General features: G+C 42.3%; 1 protein-coding gene across 1 annotated transcript in view; it reads right to left on the bottom strand.

Annotated features, from left to right (window-relative positions):
- The window catches only part of Impbeta11 (importin beta11), a 57973-nt gene that overhangs the window by 34567 nt on the left and 460 nt on the right, over window positions 1-22946 (bottom strand). The window contains exons 2-3 of the mRNA XM_076191740.1: window positions 13463-13582; window positions 75-326 (exon numbers count right to left, since the gene is read on the bottom strand). Of these exons, the coding sequence (XP_076047855.1) occupies window positions 75-326; window positions 13463-13582 (372 nt within the window). The remainder of the gene's footprint in view (window positions 1-74; window positions 327-13462; window positions 13583-22946) is intronic.

The following is a 22946-nucleotide window of genomic DNA, read 5'->3' as shown; positions in this document are numbered from 1 at the left end:
TTCACATGGTGTTTATTTTGATTCAACCAATATCAAATGTAAATAGATAACACTTCAAACTACCATAGCCTCACCTGGAAGGTCCTTCTGTCTCCTGCAAGCCTCTTAGAAGCCAACTGTTTAACAACATGATGCAAGGTAAGCAGAGCCCTGTGTTGCACCAACTCATCCCCAGTCTTGACGGCTTCAAAGAGTGCTGGTAGTAACTCTGGCCATTCTCTAGGGCAGTCTACCCGTCCAATTTTAGCAATGAGGACTGCTAACTGTGTAGCCACCTGGGGAACAGGCTCCCGCAGGTTCTGCATCAAACCACACCTGATACATGCCTGAGGAGCAAAGAAACAGAAGCAATTAAAAAATAAAAAATATTTACAAACATTCAACATCAAATTCATAATAGTAATACAGAAGAATTGACACTATGGACATTGAAAAAATGGATTTCAGTAACTACCCATCTGGAGTTTTAGCTACATGTTATTGTAGGGTTAAAAGCTGATCAGTAGCATGCAGCTGATACATTAGGGTCTATATGGGGCACCCCTACAGACCAGAGCCATGCATCTTTTTTGTCCGTGATAGAGGAAACTTTATTCATAGAAATTATGATACTTTAATATACTGCAACTGTCCCTCAGTTATGCTGTCTCCCCAGTTTTAATGCTGTCCTTACCACTTCTCTGAATGTTCATTTCTTTTTTTCACTTAACCCAGGGTGCAGAAGAATACAGCCACCAAGTGTTCCCACTTCAGTTGTAAAAGGTGACTACTCTCTGTAGCCACAAAGGGGACATTACTAAAAAAAGCAATGGCATAAAAGGGTCTGGGAGTTTTCCAACCAGAACCCTAAGGTTTGGGTCTTATAATATCCATGGATGTGGTACAGATGAGAGTAAATTGGAAAAGGTAGGCAGTATGTTTGTGAAAAGAAAGATGGATGTGTTGACACTGAGCGAAACGAAGTTGAAAGGGAGGGGTGAGTTTGGGAGTATAGTTGGGTGGGTGTCAGAAGTGGAGGGAACGAGGAAGAGAAGGGGTGGTTATACTAGTAAATGAAGAGATAGGTAAACATGTGGTGGAGTTGAAAGAGGCTTCTTCAAGGTTAAACTGGTGAGATATAGGATTTTTTAAGTGCATAAGGGCCTGGTAGCGAGAAAAGAGTAGAGCAAAGGGAGGCTTTTTGGATAGATTTAAATGAGTGCATACTGGGTTTAGTGAGAAATGTCAATGTAGTGTTATTGGGAAATTTCAATGCTAGGGTAGGAAATGAAGCAATAGTGGTTGGGAAGTGTGGAGTTCCAGGAAAAAATCATAGTGGAGAGCTGATGGTGGAGATGTGCCTAGAAACATAACTGATAATAGCAAATACAGTGTTTCGGAAGTCAAGCATAAGAACACATGGGAGAGGATGGTGGATAGATGGGTGGTAGATAGGGCTTTAATGACTTATACAGTGGCAACCAGAAGAGTAGGAAGAGTTTTGGATGTACATGTTCTAAGGGTAGAGAGTGGGGGATTATCAGACCATTTTTTGGTAAAAGGTAAGTTGAGAGTGGAGGATAAATGGAGAAAGAGGAAAAGGACAGACAGAAAGTAGGGAGGTGCTTGAAGTGTACTGCTTAAATGAGAAAGAAATGGAGTACAAGAAGAAGCCGAGAGAGGAGAGAGGGAGTGAAGGTTAGAGTAGAACTAGGAGTGGAGGAGTATGGATGACTCAAGGAAGGAGTCACAAGGTGTGCAAAGTTGGTGTGTGGAACAAAGAGGACAGGAGGAAATAGAAGAAAGGGTAATGAATGGTGGGATGATGACGCAAAGAAGGTTGTAGAGAAGAAGCATTCACAGATTGGTTACAAAATAGGACGAGGGAATCATATGAGAGGTATAAAGAAAAGATAATTAAAGCATAAGATAAAGGAGGCAAAAATTTTAAAGTAATAAAAAAAAATTTGGAGGGAAATTAAGAGAGGAAGAGAAGGTGAATCAAGTAGAGAAGAAAAGGTAAAAAGTGCAAATGGAGAGATGATAATGGAAGAGAAGGCAGTAAGAGAATGATGGGCAGAGTATTTTACGGAGTTGCTAAATGTGAAAGGAGGGAAAGGTAGTTGCAGTGGGAAGCACTAAGAAAATGACAGTGATGAATGAGGAAAATGGAGAAATAAGGAAGGATGAGGTGAAAGCAGTCATCAAAATGATGAAAGCTGATAAGGCTCCTGGGTTGTTGTTGTTGCTGTTGTTCCCTAGACTGTCTGAGCAGTCCTGTCTCCCCAAGGAATGCCACGGCCAAAACAGGGTTTTCCCACAAATCCTTTATGGAGTGTATGTTGTGTTGTTTGCATGCGTGATTGTGTATAATGCAGTCTTCCATGACATGTTGAATAGTATGGGGTGAAGTGTTACATCCTGGGTATTTGTCCACAATGCAGTCATCCAGTCTCTTCTGGTAGCTTAGAAGGGCTGGGTGGTGGCCACATCGCAGTCTGGCCAGGTGGACTCTGTTCTTTCATGGGAGAGAGGATTCAGAGGGATGGATATCAGGGGTGGCATGCAGCAATGTGTTGTCTTTTAGTGTGTTAATGGAGCAGTGAGTGATGTGATTACATGTTTCCAGAGAATGGTATTTGGTGGTTTCGGAGGAAGAGAAGAGAGTATTAGTGTGTGATATAGATTATTATTTTTTTTTTTTTTTCCTTGGTGTGTGTGGGTGTTCTGCTATGTAGTGTAGTGGGTGTGCTGCATTTGTGGAGGCTGCAGCAAATGTTTGTGTGCCTCTCATGTCAAGGTGATCTTCGACTTTGAGGACTTTTGTTTCATAGCATAGGTGGTCTGTTGTTGTTGTTGTCGTTCCCTAGACTGTCTGTCCGAGCAGTCCCGTCTCCCCAAGGAAGGCCACAGCCGAAACTGGGTTTTCCCACAAATCCTTTATAGAGTGTATGTTGTGTTGTTCGCGTGCATGATTGTGTATAATGCAGTCTTCCAATATGTGTTGTATGGTATGGGGTGAAGTGTTACATCCTGGGCAGCTGTTCACAACACGGTCGTCCAGCCTCTTCTGGTAGCTTAGAAGTGCTGGGTGGTGACCGCATCGCAGTCTGGCCAAGTGGACTCTGTCCTTACGTGGGAGAGAGGATTCAGAAGGGTGGATATCAGGGGGTCTGGCATGCAGCAGTGTGTTGTCTTTCAGTGTGTTAATGGAGCGGTGAGTGATATGATTATGAATATGTTTCCGGAGGCTGGTATTCGGTGGTTGTGGAGGAAGAGAAGAGAGTATCTGTGTGTAATAAAGGACTTTGGGTGTAGTTTTAATGTTTCTTGGTGTGTGTGGGTGTTCTGCTATGTAGTGTAGCGGGTGTGATGTGTTTGTGGTGGCTGCAGCAAGTGTTTGTGTGCCTCTCATGTCGAGGTGGTCTTTGACTTTGAGGACTTTTGTTTCATGGTGTAAATGGTCTGTAGGTGATGTATTTGTGCAGCCTGTAATTGTTTTTAGGGCTTTGTTTTGTATGATTTGAAGGGTGTTGTGGTGTGTCTCACTGAGATTAGGAGCCCATGCAGGACTCGCATAATTCATCACTGAGCGTATGCATTGTTTGTATATTGTTATATTAGTTTCTTTGTTTTGTCCAAATGTTGTTCCAGTGATTGACTTAAGTGCGTTAAGTCTGGGTGTGCATTTGTTTTTTATGGTTGTGAGGTGTTGTTTGAAAGACATGGATGTATCGTATGTTACACCAAGAATTTTCGGTGTGTTTGTGTGTGGTATTAGAGTGTTGTTGATGTAGAGATGAGGTATGTATTTGTGTTCTTTTGTCCAGTTGGTGAGAAGTGTTGCTGTAGATTTGGTTGGAGCTATTTTGAGTCTGTTTGTGATGATGAACCATGTTTTGAGTGTGTCAAGGTAAGGCTGGATTATTTCTGCAGCTTTGTCTGTGTTACGATGTGTGCATGTGATTGTTATGTCGTCTGCGTAGGAAGAGATTTGTATTTCTGAGGTGTCTGGCGTGGGTAAGTCATGCATGTATAGATTAAATAATGTGGGGGATAGAACCGAGCCCTGTGGTACTCCGTTCTTAATGTTTCTGATGTGCGATGATTGGCCATTATATGACACATGAGCATTCCTGCCTGCCAGATAATTGGCCAGCCATCTTTTGGTGTTATTGTGCATGTCTGTGTTATATATTTTATTTGTTAGGTTGTGGCGGGGGATAGCATCAAAAGCTTTACTAATGTCCAATGTTATAAGAAGTGTTCTGTGGTGGGGCCTATCTGAATTGATGCCATCTAAAATTCTTTGTGTGAGGTTTGTCAGAAGAGTGTTTGTGGAGTGTAGTGGCCTAAAACCGTGTTGTGAGTCAGCAAGGGGAATATATGGTGTGACAAGTTTAAGTATTAGGCGTTCAATGACTTTAGAGGGGGTGCAGAGAAGTGTGATTGGGCGGTGCGATGTTGGGATTGTTGGGTCTTTGTTCGGTTTTGGAATGGTGATTATTTTACCATGCTTCCAGATGTCGGGTATTGTGTTGTGTGAATAGCTGTAGTTTGCAATGTTTGTGAGTGCGTGTATACCTTGTGGTCCAATGTGTTTTAGGTGTATGTTGCTTATGTTATCAGGGCCACAGGCAGATGAGTGCTTGAGACTATGCAATATGAGTTTTGTCTGACTGTCTATGAAGGGTGTATAGTCTGAGTCTGTGGGAAAGTCTTTCTTACGTCGAATGGTGCGTCGGTCGTCAGGGTGAGATGTAAGATGGCTCGTCTGTGCAAAATGACGTATGAGTGCGTTTGCTTGTTGTCTGTTTGAGGGTAGGTTATCTGTTGTTGTGATTATTGCTGCGTGAGAGCGTGTAGTGTTAGTGTTGGATAGTGTGATGCTGTTGAGTGTTTTGTACAATTTGCTGGTGTTTGTTTTGTGATCAAGTGTATTGATAAAGTTTTGCCAATTTTGTGTTTTTTGTTCATGTATTTTATTGGCAATCACAGTGTTTAGTGTTTGTATTTGGTCTGCTATGTTTTGAGGGATAGGTGTGGGGGTATCGTGTTTAAGTGTGTCACGTTGTCTGATGAGGCCTTGGATTTCTGGTGTGAAGTTGGGGTTGTGTGATTTTCTGTTGCCTCTAGGGATGTATCTCTTGTCTGCGTTTTGTATGATTGTATTAAAAGCGTGCACAGCATTGTTTATGTTTGTGATTGGTGTACTGTTAAGTGTTTCAAAATGTTGTTCTGTCTCTTCATTAAAGGCTTCCCAGTTAGCTCTCTTGTAATTGGTGTAAGTGTGTCTGTGGCCAGCTGGGGTGCATCTTGTTTTGGTGGTGATGATGATTGGAAGGTGGTCAGAACCAAGGGCTCCGACCACTCTCCATGATGTTGTTGGGGTTAGGCAGGGGGAGCAAAAGGTGATATCAGGAGAGGAGGGAGTGTAGAGGGCTTGGTATGGGATATGTGTATGATTATGCGTGTTGTTCATGATAGTCAATGAGTCGAATTGAGTCTGTATATCAAGCCCTCTGTCTGTGTCAGGGTTGTCGACAAACCAGGCAGACGACTTGGCGTTGAAGTCACCACCCATGATCAGGTTGGGGATTGAGGTTAGTTGGCTGAGTTGAGGTCTGAAGGTGTTTGGAACTGTGGGGGATGATTGGGGGGGAATGTACATGTTAACTATTGTTAGTGTTGAATTGTTGCCTGTGCGGATACGAATGGATTGGGTTTCTGTTGTGTTATCTGTGGTAGGGAGGAGAATTTTGGTTGTGGCACTTGTGTCCACAAAACAGATGGAATGGTGGATCAGGGTGATGAGTCCACCGCCATTGCCGTCAGTCCGGTCTTGTCTGATGGTGGTGTAATTATGAAATGATGGTGTTTTGTGTGAGTGTCTTAATTTTGTTTCTTGTAGAATTGCAATGTGTATGTTGTGTTGTTTAAGAAAGTGTTCAAGTTCATGTTTTTTAGTGTTTATACCGTCAATGTTGTGTTGTAATATGTTGATGTTGTGTGTTTTGTATGTGTTGTATGTTGCCGTTTGGGGTTGAGGTTGGGGTGGTAGTGGGGAAGGTGTAGGATCTGGGTCAGAGGGGGGGAAAGGAGAGATCGGGGACAAAGGAAGGGGAGTACTAATCGGGGGTAAGGGCAAAGGGAAATTGTGAGTGGGTAAGGGTGTTGGCTGTGGTTGGGGAGGTGGGATTGGGGTTACTGGAGGGCAGGTAGAACATGTCCAAGTGTTTGTGTATTGGTTTGTGTCAGCAAGTGTTGTACAAGTGAGGTGGGCCCAGTTTTTGCACATATTGCACTGAACTGAGCCCTTTGTCTGTCTGCTCGAAGTAATGGGTTTAGAGCATGTTGGGCATGTGTATTTTGTGGTGGGCCCAGGATTGCTCTCTACATCTCCGGCTAAAAGTAGAAGAAGAGGGGTGATCGCCGGAAAATGGCCCCTCAGTGCAGAAAAAACGTAACATTGTGTGTTGGAAAAAAAGGATTGTGGTACTCCCCCAGGTAGGCGTAGCTCCTCCTTGGGGATCGGTGCCATCTGCGTAGAGCTGATGGCCAGGGGTAGATGCTGCTGTTTGGCCCCCAACTCTTGGGGTTGGGGGGTGGTCCCACGACGTAGACGTTGCAGCAACAACACCTACAGGTGGTCTGTAGGTGTTGTATATGTGCAGCCTGTAATTGTTTTTAATGCTTTGTTTTGTATGGTCTGAAGGGTGTTGAGGTGTGTCTCACTGATATTAGGTGCCCATGCTGGACTCTCATAATTCATCACTGAGCATATGCATTGTTTGTATATTGTAGCATTAGTTTCTTTGTTTTGTCCAATGTTGTTCCAGTGATTGATTTAAGTGCATTGAGTCTAGGCATGCATTTATTTTATATGTTTGTGATGTGCTGTTTAAATGACATGGATGTATCTTATGTTACACCAAGAATTTTTGGGGTGTGTGTGTGGTATTAGAGTGTTGATAAAGAGTTGAGAAATGTATTTGTGTTCTTTTGCCCAGTTGGTAAGAAGTGTTGCTGTAGATTTGGCTGGGGCTATATTGAGTCTGTAATAAACCATGTGTTGAGTGTATCAAGGTATGGCTGTATTATTTCTGCGGCTTTGTATGTGTTACAATGTGTACATGTGACTGTTATGTCATCTGCATAGGAAGAGATTTGTATTTCTGAGGTGTCTGGTGTGGGTATATCATGCATGTATAGATTAAAGTGTGTGGGGGATAGAACAGAGCCCTGTGATACTCCATTCTTGATGTTTCTGATGTACAATGATTGGCCATTATATGACACATAAGCATTTCTGCCTGCCAGATATAATTAGCACCTGGGTTGGATGGGTGTCATGCAGAGTCTAAAAAAGGGAGATACAGAGATGGTGGACTGGCTGGTGAGGCTGTTTAACATTTGTCTAAAAGAGAGTACAGTGCCGGAGGACTGGAGGAGTGCCTGTATAGTTGCACTTTACAAGGGAAAAAGGGACAAGTGTGAGTGTCATAGCTTCAGAGGGATCAGTTTGTTGAGTGTAGTTGGGAAGGTTTATGGGAGGGTTTTGAATGAGAGAATTAGGAGAGGAACGGAGGTGTAATTGGTGAGGAACAGTGTGGATTTAGGACAGATAGAAGTTGCATGGATCAGATTTTTGTGGTAAGGAAGATATGTGAGAAAGCTAGGAAAAGGTAAGGATGTTTTTTGGGCCTTTATGGATTTGAAAAAGGTAGACAGGAAGGCACTGTGGGAGGTACTGAAGATATATGGGATAGGAGGAAAGTTGTTAACCCCTTCACTCCGGGCCAAAATATCGCGGGCAGCATTAGCTGCCAGACGTGCGATGTTGCGCCATAATACTCGCATTATAAAAAATAAAGTCACCGCTGTATTAATCGTTTTCTCTTTCACCCGTGAATTTTGATAACCATAGAAAATATGATGAAGCCAGTTTACAGAGTATGGGGGTCACGCAGGTACAACTACAATAAATATAATCAAGACGCTGACATCGGCATCCTCGCATACCCACTTGCTCCTCATGACGCCTACGTAGGCGTCACCGTATGGAAGGGGTTAAGAGCAGTCAAGAGTTTTTACAAGAGTAGTAGAGCTTGTGTTAGAAATAGAAATGGAGAGAGGGAATGGTTTGAGGTAAAGGTGGGACTTCGGCAGTGATGTGTTACGTTGCCTTGGCTGTTCAATTTATACGTGGATGGGGAGGTATGAGAGGTAAATGCAAGGGTAATGGGCCAGGGTTTGGAGAAGGTTAAAGGAAATGGAGAAAAGTGGGTGATAAGCCAGTTGTTGTTTGCTGACGACACTGCGCTTGTGGCAGGATCTGAGGGATTAAGGAAGTTAGTGGCAGTTTGGGAAGGCATGCAAAAGGAAGTTGAAGATAAATGTAGGTAAAAGTAAGGCAATGAGATATACAAGGGGAGAATAGCAAATTGGAAGCGAGTACAACCACTCCTCGTTTAACGACGACAATTCGGACCAGCGTCGCCGTCATTAACCGAATTGGTCGTTAAGCTAAAGTGTATACATATACATACATTGGATATTGGTACGTTATAACACATTTATAAAAGTTCACTGTAAACCCACTATCGGAGAAATAATAATGGAAATAAAGAGAAACTGTATATTTCGACTACTATCTGTAGTCCTCTTCATTCTGCTGAAGAGGACTACAGATAGTAGTCGAAATATACAGTTTCTCTTTATTTCCATTATTATTTCTCCGATAGTGGGTTTACAGTGAACATATACGTAAATGTACTGTATGTACAATGTCCAGCAATACATGTATCTTTATTTTCCCTCTTTTATACAGTACATTAAAGCTTTATTTACTGTTTTGATAGTACAGAAAGCCCTCAAATAACGCAGTGGTTAGGTTCCTGAAATTACTGTGTATGACCAAATCCGCGTATGCTGATATTCCATATTAAATACCGGGGTATTCTTTAGTTTCGACCATGGGCGCAATATAGCAAAAGAAAATTAATTATTAATTTTGTAAATTAAAATGTATCAACATAATATGCAATTTTGTGGGCAGAAATGAAAATAAAAAATGCTTTGCTACAAGCAAATATACTAATGAACGAAGTCGGTAGCATAGGATCAGGACACCATCTTGTCGTCTGTCAATTGACGGCCTCGGTACTTCCAACAGTACCTTGCCAGGTACATTTTCTTGAAGGAATGTTATGGAGCGGAGATACATGCATTCCTTCAAGCTGCAAGAACTTTGTATACCCCGCAAGCTGAGAGAGTGGTTGAAAAGCCCGCCAACGTCTCTCACGACAACGACAACGAGGAAGAGCCGGATGACATTTAATTTACGGGTAATGATTTATTAAACACAGGTTAGGTTAGGTTAGTTTAGTTTAGGTTAGACAAATTTATCATCCTTTCATTTCTTCAACGTCGGCATCTATCATAACAAACATGGCGTACCATTCGTCCAACACAACTTCGTTACTTACGAAATCTGTTTTAGCACCTTTTTTGTTTTTTATTTCCACTCACAAAATTGCATATTACGTTGATACATTATAATTTACAAAATTAATAATTAATTTTCTATTGCTATATTGCGCCCATGGTCGAAACTAAAAATTTACCAATACCGGTATATACTGTACCCCAGGTAGTTTTTGCAGCTTGCAGGATGGTAATGTAGACCTAAGCTTCAGAACACTTTACCTCACAGCTAATATCCACCATACAAGTTCATTTATAACATCATACAAATTTGCCTCAGCCAACTTATCGTACACGACATCGTAACTTCGGGAGATTTATGTTAAACGAATATTGGTCTGTCATAAAGCACATCATTACTCCGCGTTGTCGTTAACTGAGTAGGTCGTTAAACAAGGAGTGGTTGTAGGGAGAGAGACTGGAGGAAGTGGATGGTGTTACATACTTGGGTGCAAAAGGCACAGGGAAGGGAGAAGTGGAGGTGGAGGTAGAATGTAAATTGAGAGAAGCAAGTAAATGCCTTATAAGATTAAAAAGTGTAATGAGAAATAGACATTTGGTAATGGATGGTAAGAGGAGATTGTATGAAGGAGTGATTGTGCCAACAGCACTATATGGGGCAGAAACATGGAACATAAGTGTAGAAGAAAGAAGGAATTTGAACGTGCTTGAGATGAAATGTCTGAGAAGTATGGTAAGTGATAGGTTGGATAGAGCAAGAAACAAAGTAAGGAGGAGAACTGGGGTGGAAAGGGAGTTGGGAGATAGGGTTGATGAAAGAGTATTGGGATGGTTTGGACACATGGAAAGAATAAGTGAAGATTAGTAGAAGAGGTGTGGAAGGCAGAAGTAGGAATTAACCCCTTCCATATGGTGCCGCCTACATAGGCGGCATGAGGAGCAAGTGGATACGCGAGGCTGCCATATCGGCGTCTTGATTATATTTATTGTAGTTGCCCCTGCATAATGACATACTCTCTAAACTGTCTTCATCACATTTCTATGGTTATCAAAATTCACGGGTGAAAGAGAGAACAATCGATATAAACGGTGACTATTTTTTATGATGCGAGTATCATTTTGAAACATCGTATGTCTGGCAGCTAATGCTGCCCGCGAGATTTTGGCCCGCAGTGAAGTGGTTAACATGAAGGGGCAACCAAGGATAAGATGGATGGATGGGGTAAAAGTGGTATTAGGAAAGAGGGCAATATCTGTTGAGAAAGGAAGAGAGAAGACATAAGATAGGGGTGAGTGGAGAATGGTTGTGTTTTTACCTAGTTGTATTTACCTAGTTGTATTATATGGGAAGGGGAGCTATGCTCGTGGTGACCCGTTATTGTATCTCACAAGATCAAGTTTGTTCTTAAATTGTTGTATTGTGTTTGCACACACTATTTCTTCATCCAATTTCTTCCATATATCTATCACTCTGTGGGAAGCTGTTCTTTTTCAGGTCTCTTCTGTAGTTATCCTTTTTGAGTTTCATTGTCTTGTTTTAATAGGTCCTCTCTATCAAGGCACTCTTTTCCTTTCATAATTCTGTAGATGGTTATTAGGTCCCCTCATTCTCTTCTTTGTTCCAGGGTGGGCAATTCCAGTTCGGTCAGTCTTTGTTTATATATTAGGTTTGCAAATGTTGGGACCAACTCTGTTGTTGCTCTTTGTATTCTTTCTAATTTTCTTATATTCTTTTTTGTACTGGGTCACCATATCAGCACTGCATATTCCAGTTTTGGCGTTATTAGTGTTTGTAATATTTTCTTGATCATTTCCTTATCCAGGTATTTAAAGGCCACCTTTATTGATCTCAACAAATTGTACGTTTCTCCGACTATTTTATTTATATGTTTATCAGGTGACATGTCTTTGGTGATTACTCCTAGGTCCCTTTCAGAATTCCCTTTCTTTACTTCTTTTCCATCAATTTTATACTGTCCTGTTATTCTTTTCTTGCTTTTACCAAATTCAATTATACTGCACTTCTTGATGCCAAATTCTACCTCCATTTTCTTGCTCCACTCTGAGACTTTGTTCAGATCCCTCTGCAATGAGTCACAGTCTATTTTGGAGTTTATTCTCTTTAATAACTTTGCATCATCCACAAAGCAGTTCATGTAACTTTCAATGCCTTCGTCCATGTCATTTACACATATACATACATATACCAAAGGCTTTTCCCCCCTTACACAGGGGGTAGCCAAAAAGAAACAGGCATAGAAACCACTCCCACCCATTCCATTTCCTATAAATTCCACTCCCCTCCAACCTCCTCCCTCCCTCTTATCTTGGCATCTCCTACAAACATTATTGGAGCTTGTACCAATCCCTGTGGGATGCCACTACTCATTTCTTCTCATTTTGAATATTTCTCTCATCCCAAGACCCAAACCTTATGGTCCTGGTTGGAAAACTCCCAGACCCTTTTATGCCTTGAGTGTATTTAGGAATATACCCTTTAGGGCTACAGAGAGTAGGATGCTTAGTCCTATCCTTCATCCCATTTTAGTTGTGTTTTACAACTTAAGTGGGAACGCTCGATGGCAGTATTATTTCTCACCTGGCACAGGGTTTGGCAAAAATGATAATGTATTTTCAGAGAAGCGTTACAGGACAGTATTAATCTCTTCAATACAAGTCAAATTCTTGCATGCATCATCAGATGCCTCATGTATGATTATGTATCACAGTACATACATATACCAAGGCTTCTTCCCCCTTACAAGGGAGGTAGCCAAAAAGGAAAAGGCATAAAATCATTCCCACCCATTCCATCCCTAAATACACTCCACACCCCTTCACCCTCCCTCTTATCTTAGCACCTCCTGGATGACGGGTCATCCCTGCACCTCGTCCACTGCCCTGGGTCAGAAGCAGTGTCGCAAGACACAGCACATCCACAGCAAGGCTGCTTCATTAAATTGGCGACCCCCCCCTCTCCGTCCCCTCATTGCATAAAAGGAGAAGACGGAGAGAAATCCCTTTGGGCTGCATCAAATTTTGCTCACACATACTACCTCACCCCCCATCCCACCGCCCATTCCACCTCATGCATCACAACGTCATCCATATACAACCATTCTCCATTCACCCCTATCTTCTGTCCTCCCGTCCTTCCTCAACAGACATTCCCCTCTTCCCCAAAGCCCCCTTCACCCCATCCATCCACCTCATCCTAGGACGTCCCTTCATGTTCACTCCCTCCACATCTGCCTTCCATACCTCTTTTACTAGTCTTTCTTCACTCATTCTTTCCATGTGTCCAAACCATCCTAATACTCTTTCATCAACCCTATCTCCCAGCTCCCTTTCCATCCCCGTTCTCCTCCTCACCTCCTCATTTCTCACTCTATCTAGCCTAGTAACCCCCATCATACTTCTCAGACACCTCATCTCAAACACATTCAAACTCCTTCTCTCTTCCTCTCTTATGTTCCATGTTTCCACCCCATACAGTGCTGTTGGCACAATCACTCCTTCATACAGTCTCCTCTTAGCATCCATTCCCAAATGTCTATTCCTCATTACACTCTTTAATCCACCAAGGCATTTACTCGCTTCTCACAGTACTCACAATATAAAATATAAAGTCACACCTGTATTACTCATTCTCTTTCACTCTGAATATTAATAACTACAGAAAATACAATCAATCCAGTTCACAGAATACAGGGGTCATTCAGCTACACCTATAACATAAATATAATCAAGATGCCAATGCTGGCAACCTTGAATACCCACTCACACCTATGATACCTACAATGGAGTCATCATATGGACAAGGTTAAAAGTGAGAGGGACAGTCACAGTATAACAGAGTAGCATAATTTCTCTATGAGTAGATATTTCCTCTAACATGGACAAAATGATGTGTGGCTCTGGTCCATAGGGACACCCCATATAGACCCTTAAGTATCAACTGCATTTATACACAATCCCAAAATATTACATTCCTTTCATTCTCAGAAATACATTAATACACAATGCAGAAACTTACCTTCTCCTCCTCTGACAAAGCTTTGGGAGCAGACTTCCTCCAATACCTATCCACTCCATTTTTGAAGTACAACACAGCAAGCCAACGCACATTTACTTCAATGGCATGATCTGAGAATATCTGAAAATAAAAAAAAAGTGGTGAAAAAGTGTAAAAATGAGGTAGGCTAGGTATATTAGGTGACAAAACAACATACAGTAGGGGATACTTTGAAATGGTATTACAACAAACTAAGAAATCCATCACTGAAACCTATTGGCAATGCAGCCTTGGAGGAAGAAGAGTAAAGAATTGCAGCACATGCCGTAGTAAGGACATGAGCACATTTAAAGTTTTCAATATCTCCAAATCCAACCAAATGAATTTCATCTAGTTTACACCATTGTATAGGGTATTTATCTCATACTTATCCCAAAATTATTTAATCATTTTGCTTGATGACTGCTGTAGCATAAAATGTTTATGGTACTAAACTGAAAACTCACTGGTGTTTCAGGTCTCACTAGACCATAAAATATGCAGAGGGGCATATATTACCTACTATTGGATAGAGGAAGATGTAAGGAAAAATGCCTGATATCTTGGACCTCAGCACAGTGGCATTTATGACCTTATTATGGTGTATTTGGGAAATGTAGGGGTTGCATGGATCAGATTATTTTGGTAAGGCAGATAAGAGTGAAAACTTTACAGAAAAGGCAAGGATGTTTTTTGGGCCTTTATGGATTTGGAAAAGGGTTATGACAGGGTAGACATGAAGGCAAAGTGGGAGGTATTATAGATATATAGGATAAGAGGAAAGCTGTTAAGAGCAGTCAAGAGTTTTTACAAGAGTAGTAGAACCTGTGTTAGAAATAGAAATAAAGTGAGTGGTTTGATACAAAGATATGACTTTGCCAGGGATGTTATGATGCCATGGCTGTTCAATTTATACTTGGATGGGATGGTGAGAGAGTACGTGCAAGGGTAATGGGTTAGGGATTGGAGATGGTTAAGGAAAGTGGAGAAAAATGAGAAACAAGCCAGTTGTTGTTTGCTGACAACACTGCTTGTAGCAGGATCAGAGAAGGGATTATGGAAGTCAGTGAGTTTGGGAAAGTAGGCAAAAGAAGGAAGTTGAAGATAAATGAGAGTAAAAGTAAGAAAGAAGAAAAGTATTACATGTAGAAGCTCAGAGAGGAGTGGGAGTGAACGATTGAGTAGAACTAGGAGTGGAGGAGGAATGAGGATGGTTCAAGTAGAGAGTCACAAGGTGTGCAAAGTTGGTGTGTGGAACAAGGAGAACAAGATGAAATAGAAGGAAGGGTAGCGAGTGGTGAGATAAGGAAGCAAAGAAGGTTGTGGAAGAGAAGAAGCAAGCATTCACAGATTGGTTACAAAATAGGAGATAATCATATGAGAGGTACAAAGAAGAGAAGTAAAGCATAAGATAAAGGAGGCAAAGAGGAAAGCAGACAAGAAATGGGATAAGAGTAGGACAGAAAATTTTGAAGTAATAAAAAGATGTTTTGGAAGGAAATTAAGGATGAGGAGCTGAATCAAGTAGAGAGGAAAATATAATCTGCAGATGGAGAAATAATAATAGAAGAGAAGGCACTAAGAGGAAGATAGGCAGAGTATTTGAAGTAGTTGCTAAATGTGAAGGAGGATAGCGAGGTGGAAGATAGTTGCAATGGGAAACACTAAGAAAGCAAGTGATGAGTGAGAAAAATGGAGGAGAAATAAGGAAAGGTGAGGTGAAAGCAGTTGTTAAGATGATGAGAAATGGTAATGCATGTGGGTTGGATGGGTGTCATGCAGTGTATAAAAAAGGGAAGTAGAGTGATGGTGGACAAGTTGGTGAGGTTTTTATTGCTTGTTTGAAAGAGGGTAGCATGCTGGAGGACTGGAGGGGCACCTGTATATTTCCAATTTACAAGGGAACAGGACACGTGTGAATGTAGTAGTTTCAGAGGGATCAGTTTGTTGAGTGTAGTTGGGAAGGTTCATGCGAGGATTTTGATGGAGAAGATTAGGAGAGGAACAGAAGGAGTAATTGGTGAGGAACAGCGTGGGTTTAGGACAGGTAGGGGTTGCGTGGATCAGATTTTTGTGGCAAGGCAGATTTTAAAGAAAGCTTTAGGAAAAGAAAAGGAGTTTTTTTTGGGCTTTTATGGATTTGGAAAAGGCTTATGGCAGGGTAGACGGGAAGGCACTGGGAGGTATTACATATATGGGATAGGAGGAAAGCTGTTAGGAGCCATCAAAAGTTTTTACGATAGTTGTAGAGCCTGTGCTAGAATCAGAAATAGAGAGAGTGTGTGGTTTGAGGTAAAGGTGGGACTTTGCCAGGGATGTGTTATGTCATCTTGGCTGTTCAATTCATACATGGATGGGGTGGTGCGAGAGGTAAATGCAAGGGTAATGGGCCAGACAATTGGAGATGGTTAAAGAAAATGGAGAAAAGTGGAAGATAAGCCAGTTGTTGTTTGCTGACAACACTGTGCTTGTGGCAGGACCAGAGAAGGGATTAAGGAAGTCAGTGACAGAGTTTGGGAATGTGCAAAAGAAGTAAGTTGAAGATAAATGTGGATAAAAGTAAGGTGATGAAATATACAAGGGGAGAAAGTGGCAGCAAATTGAAAGTGAGTATTAAGGGCAAGAGACTGGATAGCTTTAGATAATTGGTTGCATATGTGACGGGAAAGGGAGGAGTGGGGGTGGAGGTAGAATATAAATTGAGAGAAGCAAGTAAGTGCCTTAGGGGATGAAAAAGTGTAATGAGAAACTGACATTTGGGAATGGATGCTAAGAGGAGATTTTATGAAGGAGTGACTGACACAACAACACTGTATGGGGCAGAAATATTGAACATAAGAGAGGAAGAGAGGAGTTTGAATGTGTTTGAGATGAGGTGCCTGAGAAATATGATAGGGGTTACTAGGCTGCATAGAGTGAGAAATGAAGAGGTGAGGAGGAGAACAACGGTGGAAAGGAAGTTAGATAGGATATATGAGAGTATTATGATGGTTTGAACTCATGAAAAGAATTAGTGAAGAAAGATTAGTAAACAAGGTTTGGAAGGCAGAGGTGGATGGAGTGAACATGAGAAGACAACCAAGGATGAGATGGATGGATGGGATAAGAGGGGTATTGGGAAAGAGGGGAATGTCTGTTGAGGAAGGAAGGGAGCAGACAGAAGATAAGGGTGAATGGAGAAAGGTTTTGTATGGATGATGTTGTGATGCATGGAAGGGAATGGGTGGGAGATGTGGGGTCAGGGAGTATGTGTGAATGATATTTTGATGCAGCCCAAAGGGATTTTTCCCAGTCTTCTCTTTTTCTGCATGAGGGGACAGACAAAGGGAATTGCCGATTAAATGAAGCAGCCTTGCTCTGGATGCGCCATGTCTTGTGACATTGCTTCTGACCCAGGGCAGTGGGCGAGACAGAGGGATGACCCATCATCCAGGAGGAGCTATGATAAGAGGGAGGAATGGGGGTGAATGGGAGTGGAGTATGTGGGGATGGAATGGGTGGGAGTGGAATTTATGCCAATGTTTTTTTTAGCTACCTCCCTTGTATGGAGGAAATAATCATTGGTATATATGTATTGTATGTATGCATGCATGGAAAAGTAAGGTGATGAGATGTATAGGGGCAGGGATTGGCAGCAAATAGGAAACGAGTATCAACCACTTCGGTATGACGACGCCTACATAGGCGTCATGAGGCGTGAGTGGGTACACGAGGGTACAGGTGTCAGCGTCTTGATTATATATTTTTTGTAGTTGTACATGAGTTACCCCCAGATTCTGTGAACTGGTCTGATCATGTTTTCTGTGTTTATTATTACTCAGAGTAAAAGAGAATGAGTAATACAGCAGTGACTTTATATTTTATACTGCGAGTAGTGTAATGCAAATTACATAAGGCAACCGATTCTGCATATGAGAATTTGAGTTGTACTGAAGTGGTTAAAGGAGAGAGGCTGGAGGAAGTGGATGGCTTTAGATACTTGGGGGCGAATGTGGTGGGAAAAGGAGGACTGGAGGTAGAATGTAGATTGAGGGAAGCAAGTAAATGCCTTGGGGTATAAAAGAGTGCAATGAGAAATAGACATTTGGGGATGGATGCAATGAGGAGATTGTATGAAGGGTTCATTAAGCTGACAGCACTGTATGGGGCAGAGACATGGAATATAAGAGAGGATGAAATGTCCAAGAAGTATGGTAGGGATTACTAGGCTGGATAAAGTGAGAAACAAGTAGGTGAGGAGGAGAACAGGGGTGGAAAGGGAGTTGGGAGATAGGGTTAATGAAAGAGTATTGGAATAGTTTGAACTCATGGAAAGAATGAGTGAAGAAAGATTAGTAAAAGAGATGTGGAAGGCAGAGGTGGATGGAGTGAACATGAGGGGGTGGCCAAGGATGAGATGGATGGATGGGGTGAAAGAGGCACTGGGAAAGAGTTGAAGATGGGAGAAGACAAAAGATAGGGGTGAGTGGAGAATGACTGTATGGATGATGCTGTGATGCACAGAAGGGAGTGGGTGGGGGATGGGGGGTTAGGGAGCATGTGTGAATAATATTTTTCAACATAGCCAGAAGGGATTTCTACCAGTCTTCTCTTTTCTGCATGAGGGGACAGAGAGGGGGGGGGTCACTGATTAAATGAAGCAGCCTTGCTGTGGATGTGTTGTGTCTTGCTGCGTGGCTTCTGACCCAAGGTAGTGGGCAAGATGCAGGGATGACCTGTCCCTTTCACCACCCCTCTCTACCGCTTTTCTTGGCTCCTGGATAACTTTAGCTACCTCCCTCATAAGAAAGAAAAAATCCTTTGGTGTATATATATATGTACCGTATTATTAAAAGTGAAAGGCAGAGATGGAAGGAGTGAACATGAGGGGGTGACCAAGGATGAGATGAATGGATGGGGATAAAAGGGGCACTAAGAAAGAGGGGGAAGAAAGGAATGAGTGGAGAATGGTTGTGTATGGATGATGCTGTGATGTATGGGAATGGGTGAGGGATGGGGGGAGGGAGCATGTGTGAACGATATTTTGACGCAGCCCAAAGATATTTCTCCCAGTCTTCTCTTTTGCTGCATGAGGGGATGGAGAGGTGGGAGTTGCCAATTAAATGAAGCAACCTTGCTGTGGATGGGCTGTGCCTTGCTCCATTGCTTCTGACCCAGGGCAGTGGGCAAGATGCTAGGATGACATGTCATCCAGGAGGACTCCTAATCCTATCCCCCATCCTGTTTTTTGTCGCCTCTTATGACTCAAGTGGGAATACTTGGTGGTTGCATTCTTTTCCCCCACCACAGAGTAGGCGAAAAAAGGAATTGAATATTAAGAGAAATGGTACAGGACAGTAACAAGGGGTTGGGGGACAGCATAATGGAGGGACAGTCATAGTATAGTGTCATCATTTCTCTATGAACAGAGTCTTCCTCTATCACAGACAAAATGATGTGTGGCTCTGGTCTGTAGGGGCACCCCATATAGACCCTAAAGTATCAACTGCATGCTACTTTACCACAATAACATGCAGCCAATACCCCAGACGGGGACAAGCTCTACTACTTTCATCAAAACTCAACTGCTTTTAACAGCTTTCTTCCTATTCCATATATTTGCAATACCTCCCAGTGCCTTCCTGTCTACCCTGTCATAAGACTTTTCCAGATCCATAAAAGCCCAAAATACATCCTTAGCTTTTCCAATAGCTTTCTCACATATCTTACCACAAAAATCTGATCTACACAACCTCTACCTGTCCTAAAACCACACTGTTCCTCACCAATTACTCCCTCTGTTCCTCTCCTAATCCTCTCAATCAAGACCCTCCCATAAGCCTTCCCAACTACACTTAAACTGATCCCTCTGAAACAACTACACTCACACTTGTCCCCTTTTCCCTTGTAAAGTGGAACTATACAGGCACTCCTCCAGTCCTCCGGCACTCTACCCTCTCTTAAACAAACATTAAATAGCCTCACCAACCAGTCCACCATAACTGTACCTCCTTTTTTCAGACATTCTGCATGGCATCCATCCAACCCAGGTGCCTTACCTGCTCTCATCATAACAGCTGCCTTCACTTCATCTTTCCTTATTTCTCCTCCATTTTCTTCACTCATCAGTCATTTCTTAGTGCTTCCCATTGCAACTAACTTTCCCTCACTATCCTCCTTCACATTTAGAAACTTCCTAAAATACTCTGCCCTTCTTCCTCTCACTACCTTCTCTTCCATTATCATCTCACCATCAGCACCTTTATACCTTTTCTTCTCTACTTGATTTGCCTCCTCTTCCTCTTTTAATTTCTTTCCAAAACATTTTTTCATTACTTTCAAAATTTTCTGCCATACTCCTACCCCATTTCACATCTGCTCTCCTCTTTGCCTCCTTTATCTTATGCTTTACTTCTCTTTTTACTTTGTACCTTTCATACGATGTTCTCATCCTAATTTGTAACCAATCTATGAAAGCCTGCTTCTTCTCTTCTACACCCTTCTTTGCTTCCTCATCCCACCATTCACTACCCTTCCTTCTATTTCCTCCCACCCTCCTTGTTCCACAAACCATCTTTGCACACCTTATGACTCCCTCCTTGAACCATCCCCATTCCTCCTCCACTCCTAGTTCTACTCTATCCTTCACTCCCTCCCACTCCTCTCTCAGCTTCTTCTTATACTCATTCTCCTTTTCTTTTTTTATTCAAGCAGTTCACTCTAAGTACCTCTCTACCTTCTGAACTTTTCCTTTCTCCATCTATCCTCCACTCTCAACTTCACTTCTACCAAAAATTGATCCGATATTCCCCTACTCTCTCCCCTTAGAACATGCACATCCTTAAATCTTCCTACTATACTCCCCGTTACCACTATATAGTCCATTAATGCTCTATCTACCACCCTCTCCCATGTGTACTTATGCTTGACTTTCTTCTTAAACACTGTATTTGCTATCATCAACTCTCTTTTGAGACACATCTCCACCATCAACTCTCCACTATGATTTTTTCCCGGAACTCCACACTTCCCAATCACTCTGTCTATTGGTTCATTTCCTACCCTAGCATTAAGGTCTCCCAATACAGCTACATTGACATTTCTCCCTAATCCCTCTATGCATTCATTTAAACCCATCCAAAAGCCTCCCTTTCTTCTACACTCTTCTCACTACCAGGCCCATATGCACTTACAAAAACCCACATCTCTCTTCCCAGCTTCACCTTCATCTACATTAACCTTGAAGAAACCTCCTTCCACTACACTACACTTTTACCTATCTCTTCACTTACTAGTATAGCCACCCCTTGTCTCCCTCGTCCTCTCTTCACTCCTGAGATTCTCCCAACTACTCCCAAACTCACATTCGCCCCTCCCTTTCAACATTGTTTCACTCAATGCCAACACATTCACCTTTCATCTAACAAACGTACTGCCTATCTCTTCCCTTTTACTCATATCTGTACCACATCCACGCAAATTAAAAAACCCAAACCTTAGGGTACTAGTTGGAAAACTCCTAGACCCTCTTATGCCTAAACTTTTTTGAGGAATGTCCCCTTTGGGGCTACAGGTAGCAGGATTCCTAGTTCTAGAACTGAATATTCAGAGAAATGGTACAGGACATTAACAAGGGGTGGGGGGACAGTATAACAGAGGGACAGTCACAGTATAATAAAAGGGTCATCATTTCTCTATGAACTGAGATTTCCTCTATCACAGACAAAATTATGTGTGGCTCTGGTCCATAGGGGTGCCCCATATAGACCCTAAAGTATCAGCTGCATGCTAGTTTGCCACAACATGCAGCAAATACATATACCAAAGTCTTTTTCCCGTTTACCACAGAGGTAGCCAAAAAACAAAGGCATAAAAACCATTCCCAACCATTCCATCCCCAATACACTCCACTACCCTCCACCCTCTTACCTCCCTCTTATTTTGGCATCTCCTGGATGACAGGTCATCCCTGTATCTTGTCCACTGCCCTGGGTCAGAAGCAGTGTCAAAAGGCACAGCACATCTATAGCAACGTCACTTCATTAAATCGGCGACTCCCCCTTTCTGCCCCTCATGCAGAAAAGGAGAAGACATGGAGAAATCCCTTCGGGCTGCATCAAATTTTTCTCACACATACTACCTCAACCCCCATCCCCCACCCATTCCAACTTATGCATCACAAAATCATCCATATACAACAATTTTCCATTCACCTGTCTTCTGTCCTCTCCCATTCTTCCTAAACAGACATTCCCCTCTTCCCCAAAGCCTCTTTCACCCCATCCATCCTCATCAAATACCCCTGACTTAAATCATCACAGGACTCAATTTCATTGTCTGAACTCTGTGAAGTTGGTGCATAAACCTGAACTACTTTTACACTGCCTAATCACAATCCAAGCTACCCTGTCTAATAAACTACTAAACTTGACTATGTTACTAGCAACCTCTCAGTTTATCAAGAATCCTACTCCACAAGATCTTTCTTTGTCCTTACCTCTAATATTTTCTATTGCTATATCACATAGGTAAGCACTTCTAAAAACACCCAATTCACTGCCACCCTATTCCCTTGTACATCTTTACTTTCAGCTTTCTCTTCCCACATATCCTCCTAAACTGCCACTAACTCCCTTAGTGCATCCTCTGTCTCAGCCACATGTGCAATGTCATCTGTAAACAATAACTGGCTCACCTTCAACTTCCTTTCATTCTCATTTACCATCTCCAAACTACCTCTCATCACCTTTGCAGTTATCTCCCACATCTATGTTCATGTAGAATAACCATGGGAACATTATACAACCTTGGTGCAACCCCACCTTCACCTTAAACCCCAAACTCTCCATTATCTTAATACAATCTCTATTACTCGCATAAAATCTTTAGACTGTCCTCAACAGTTTTCACCCTATCCCATGCATCTGTAAAACATCTTACAATGCCTCCCTGTCAAATGTGCCATATTCTTTCTCCAGATCTATAAAAGCCCAAAAGATATACTTATCTTTTGCCAAAAACTTCTTCCATATCTACCTTACTACTAACATCTGATGAATGCATCCTCTTCCTTTACGAAACCCAGTTATTTCCCAATTACTTTCTCTGTTCCCTTCTTAACACTTTCAACCAAAGGCTTCTCCATTTTATTTCCACTCTTACTTTCCCTTCCTCCAGCAAGGAAGGGAAGGGGGGACGGAGAGGGGGGGGGTCGCCGATTAAATGAAGCAGCTTTGCTGTGGATGTGCTGTGTCTTGCGACACTGCTTCTGACCCAGGGCGGTGGGCAGGGTGCAGGGATGACCCGTCATCCAGGAGGTGCTCAGATGAGAGGGAGGGTGGGAGGGGTGTGGAGTGTATTTAGGGATGAAATGGGTGGGAGTGTTTTTATGCCTTTCCCTTTTTGGCTACCTCCCTTGGAAGGGGGAAAAAGCCTTGGTATATGTATGTATGTACTTTCCCTTCCACCAGACCAAAATTCACATTCC

This window comes from Oratosquilla oratoria, chromosome 10 (assembly GCF_046742065.1).
Source record: "Oratosquilla oratoria isolate Oo_2021 chromosome 10, ASM4674206v1, whole genome shotgun sequence".
Lineage (NCBI taxonomy): Eukaryota > Metazoa > Arthropoda > Malacostraca > Stomatopoda > Squillidae > Oratosquilla > Oratosquilla oratoria.
The sequence above is the reverse complement of the archived record's forward strand: the minus strand, read 5'-3'. Positions and strand labels throughout refer to the sequence as shown.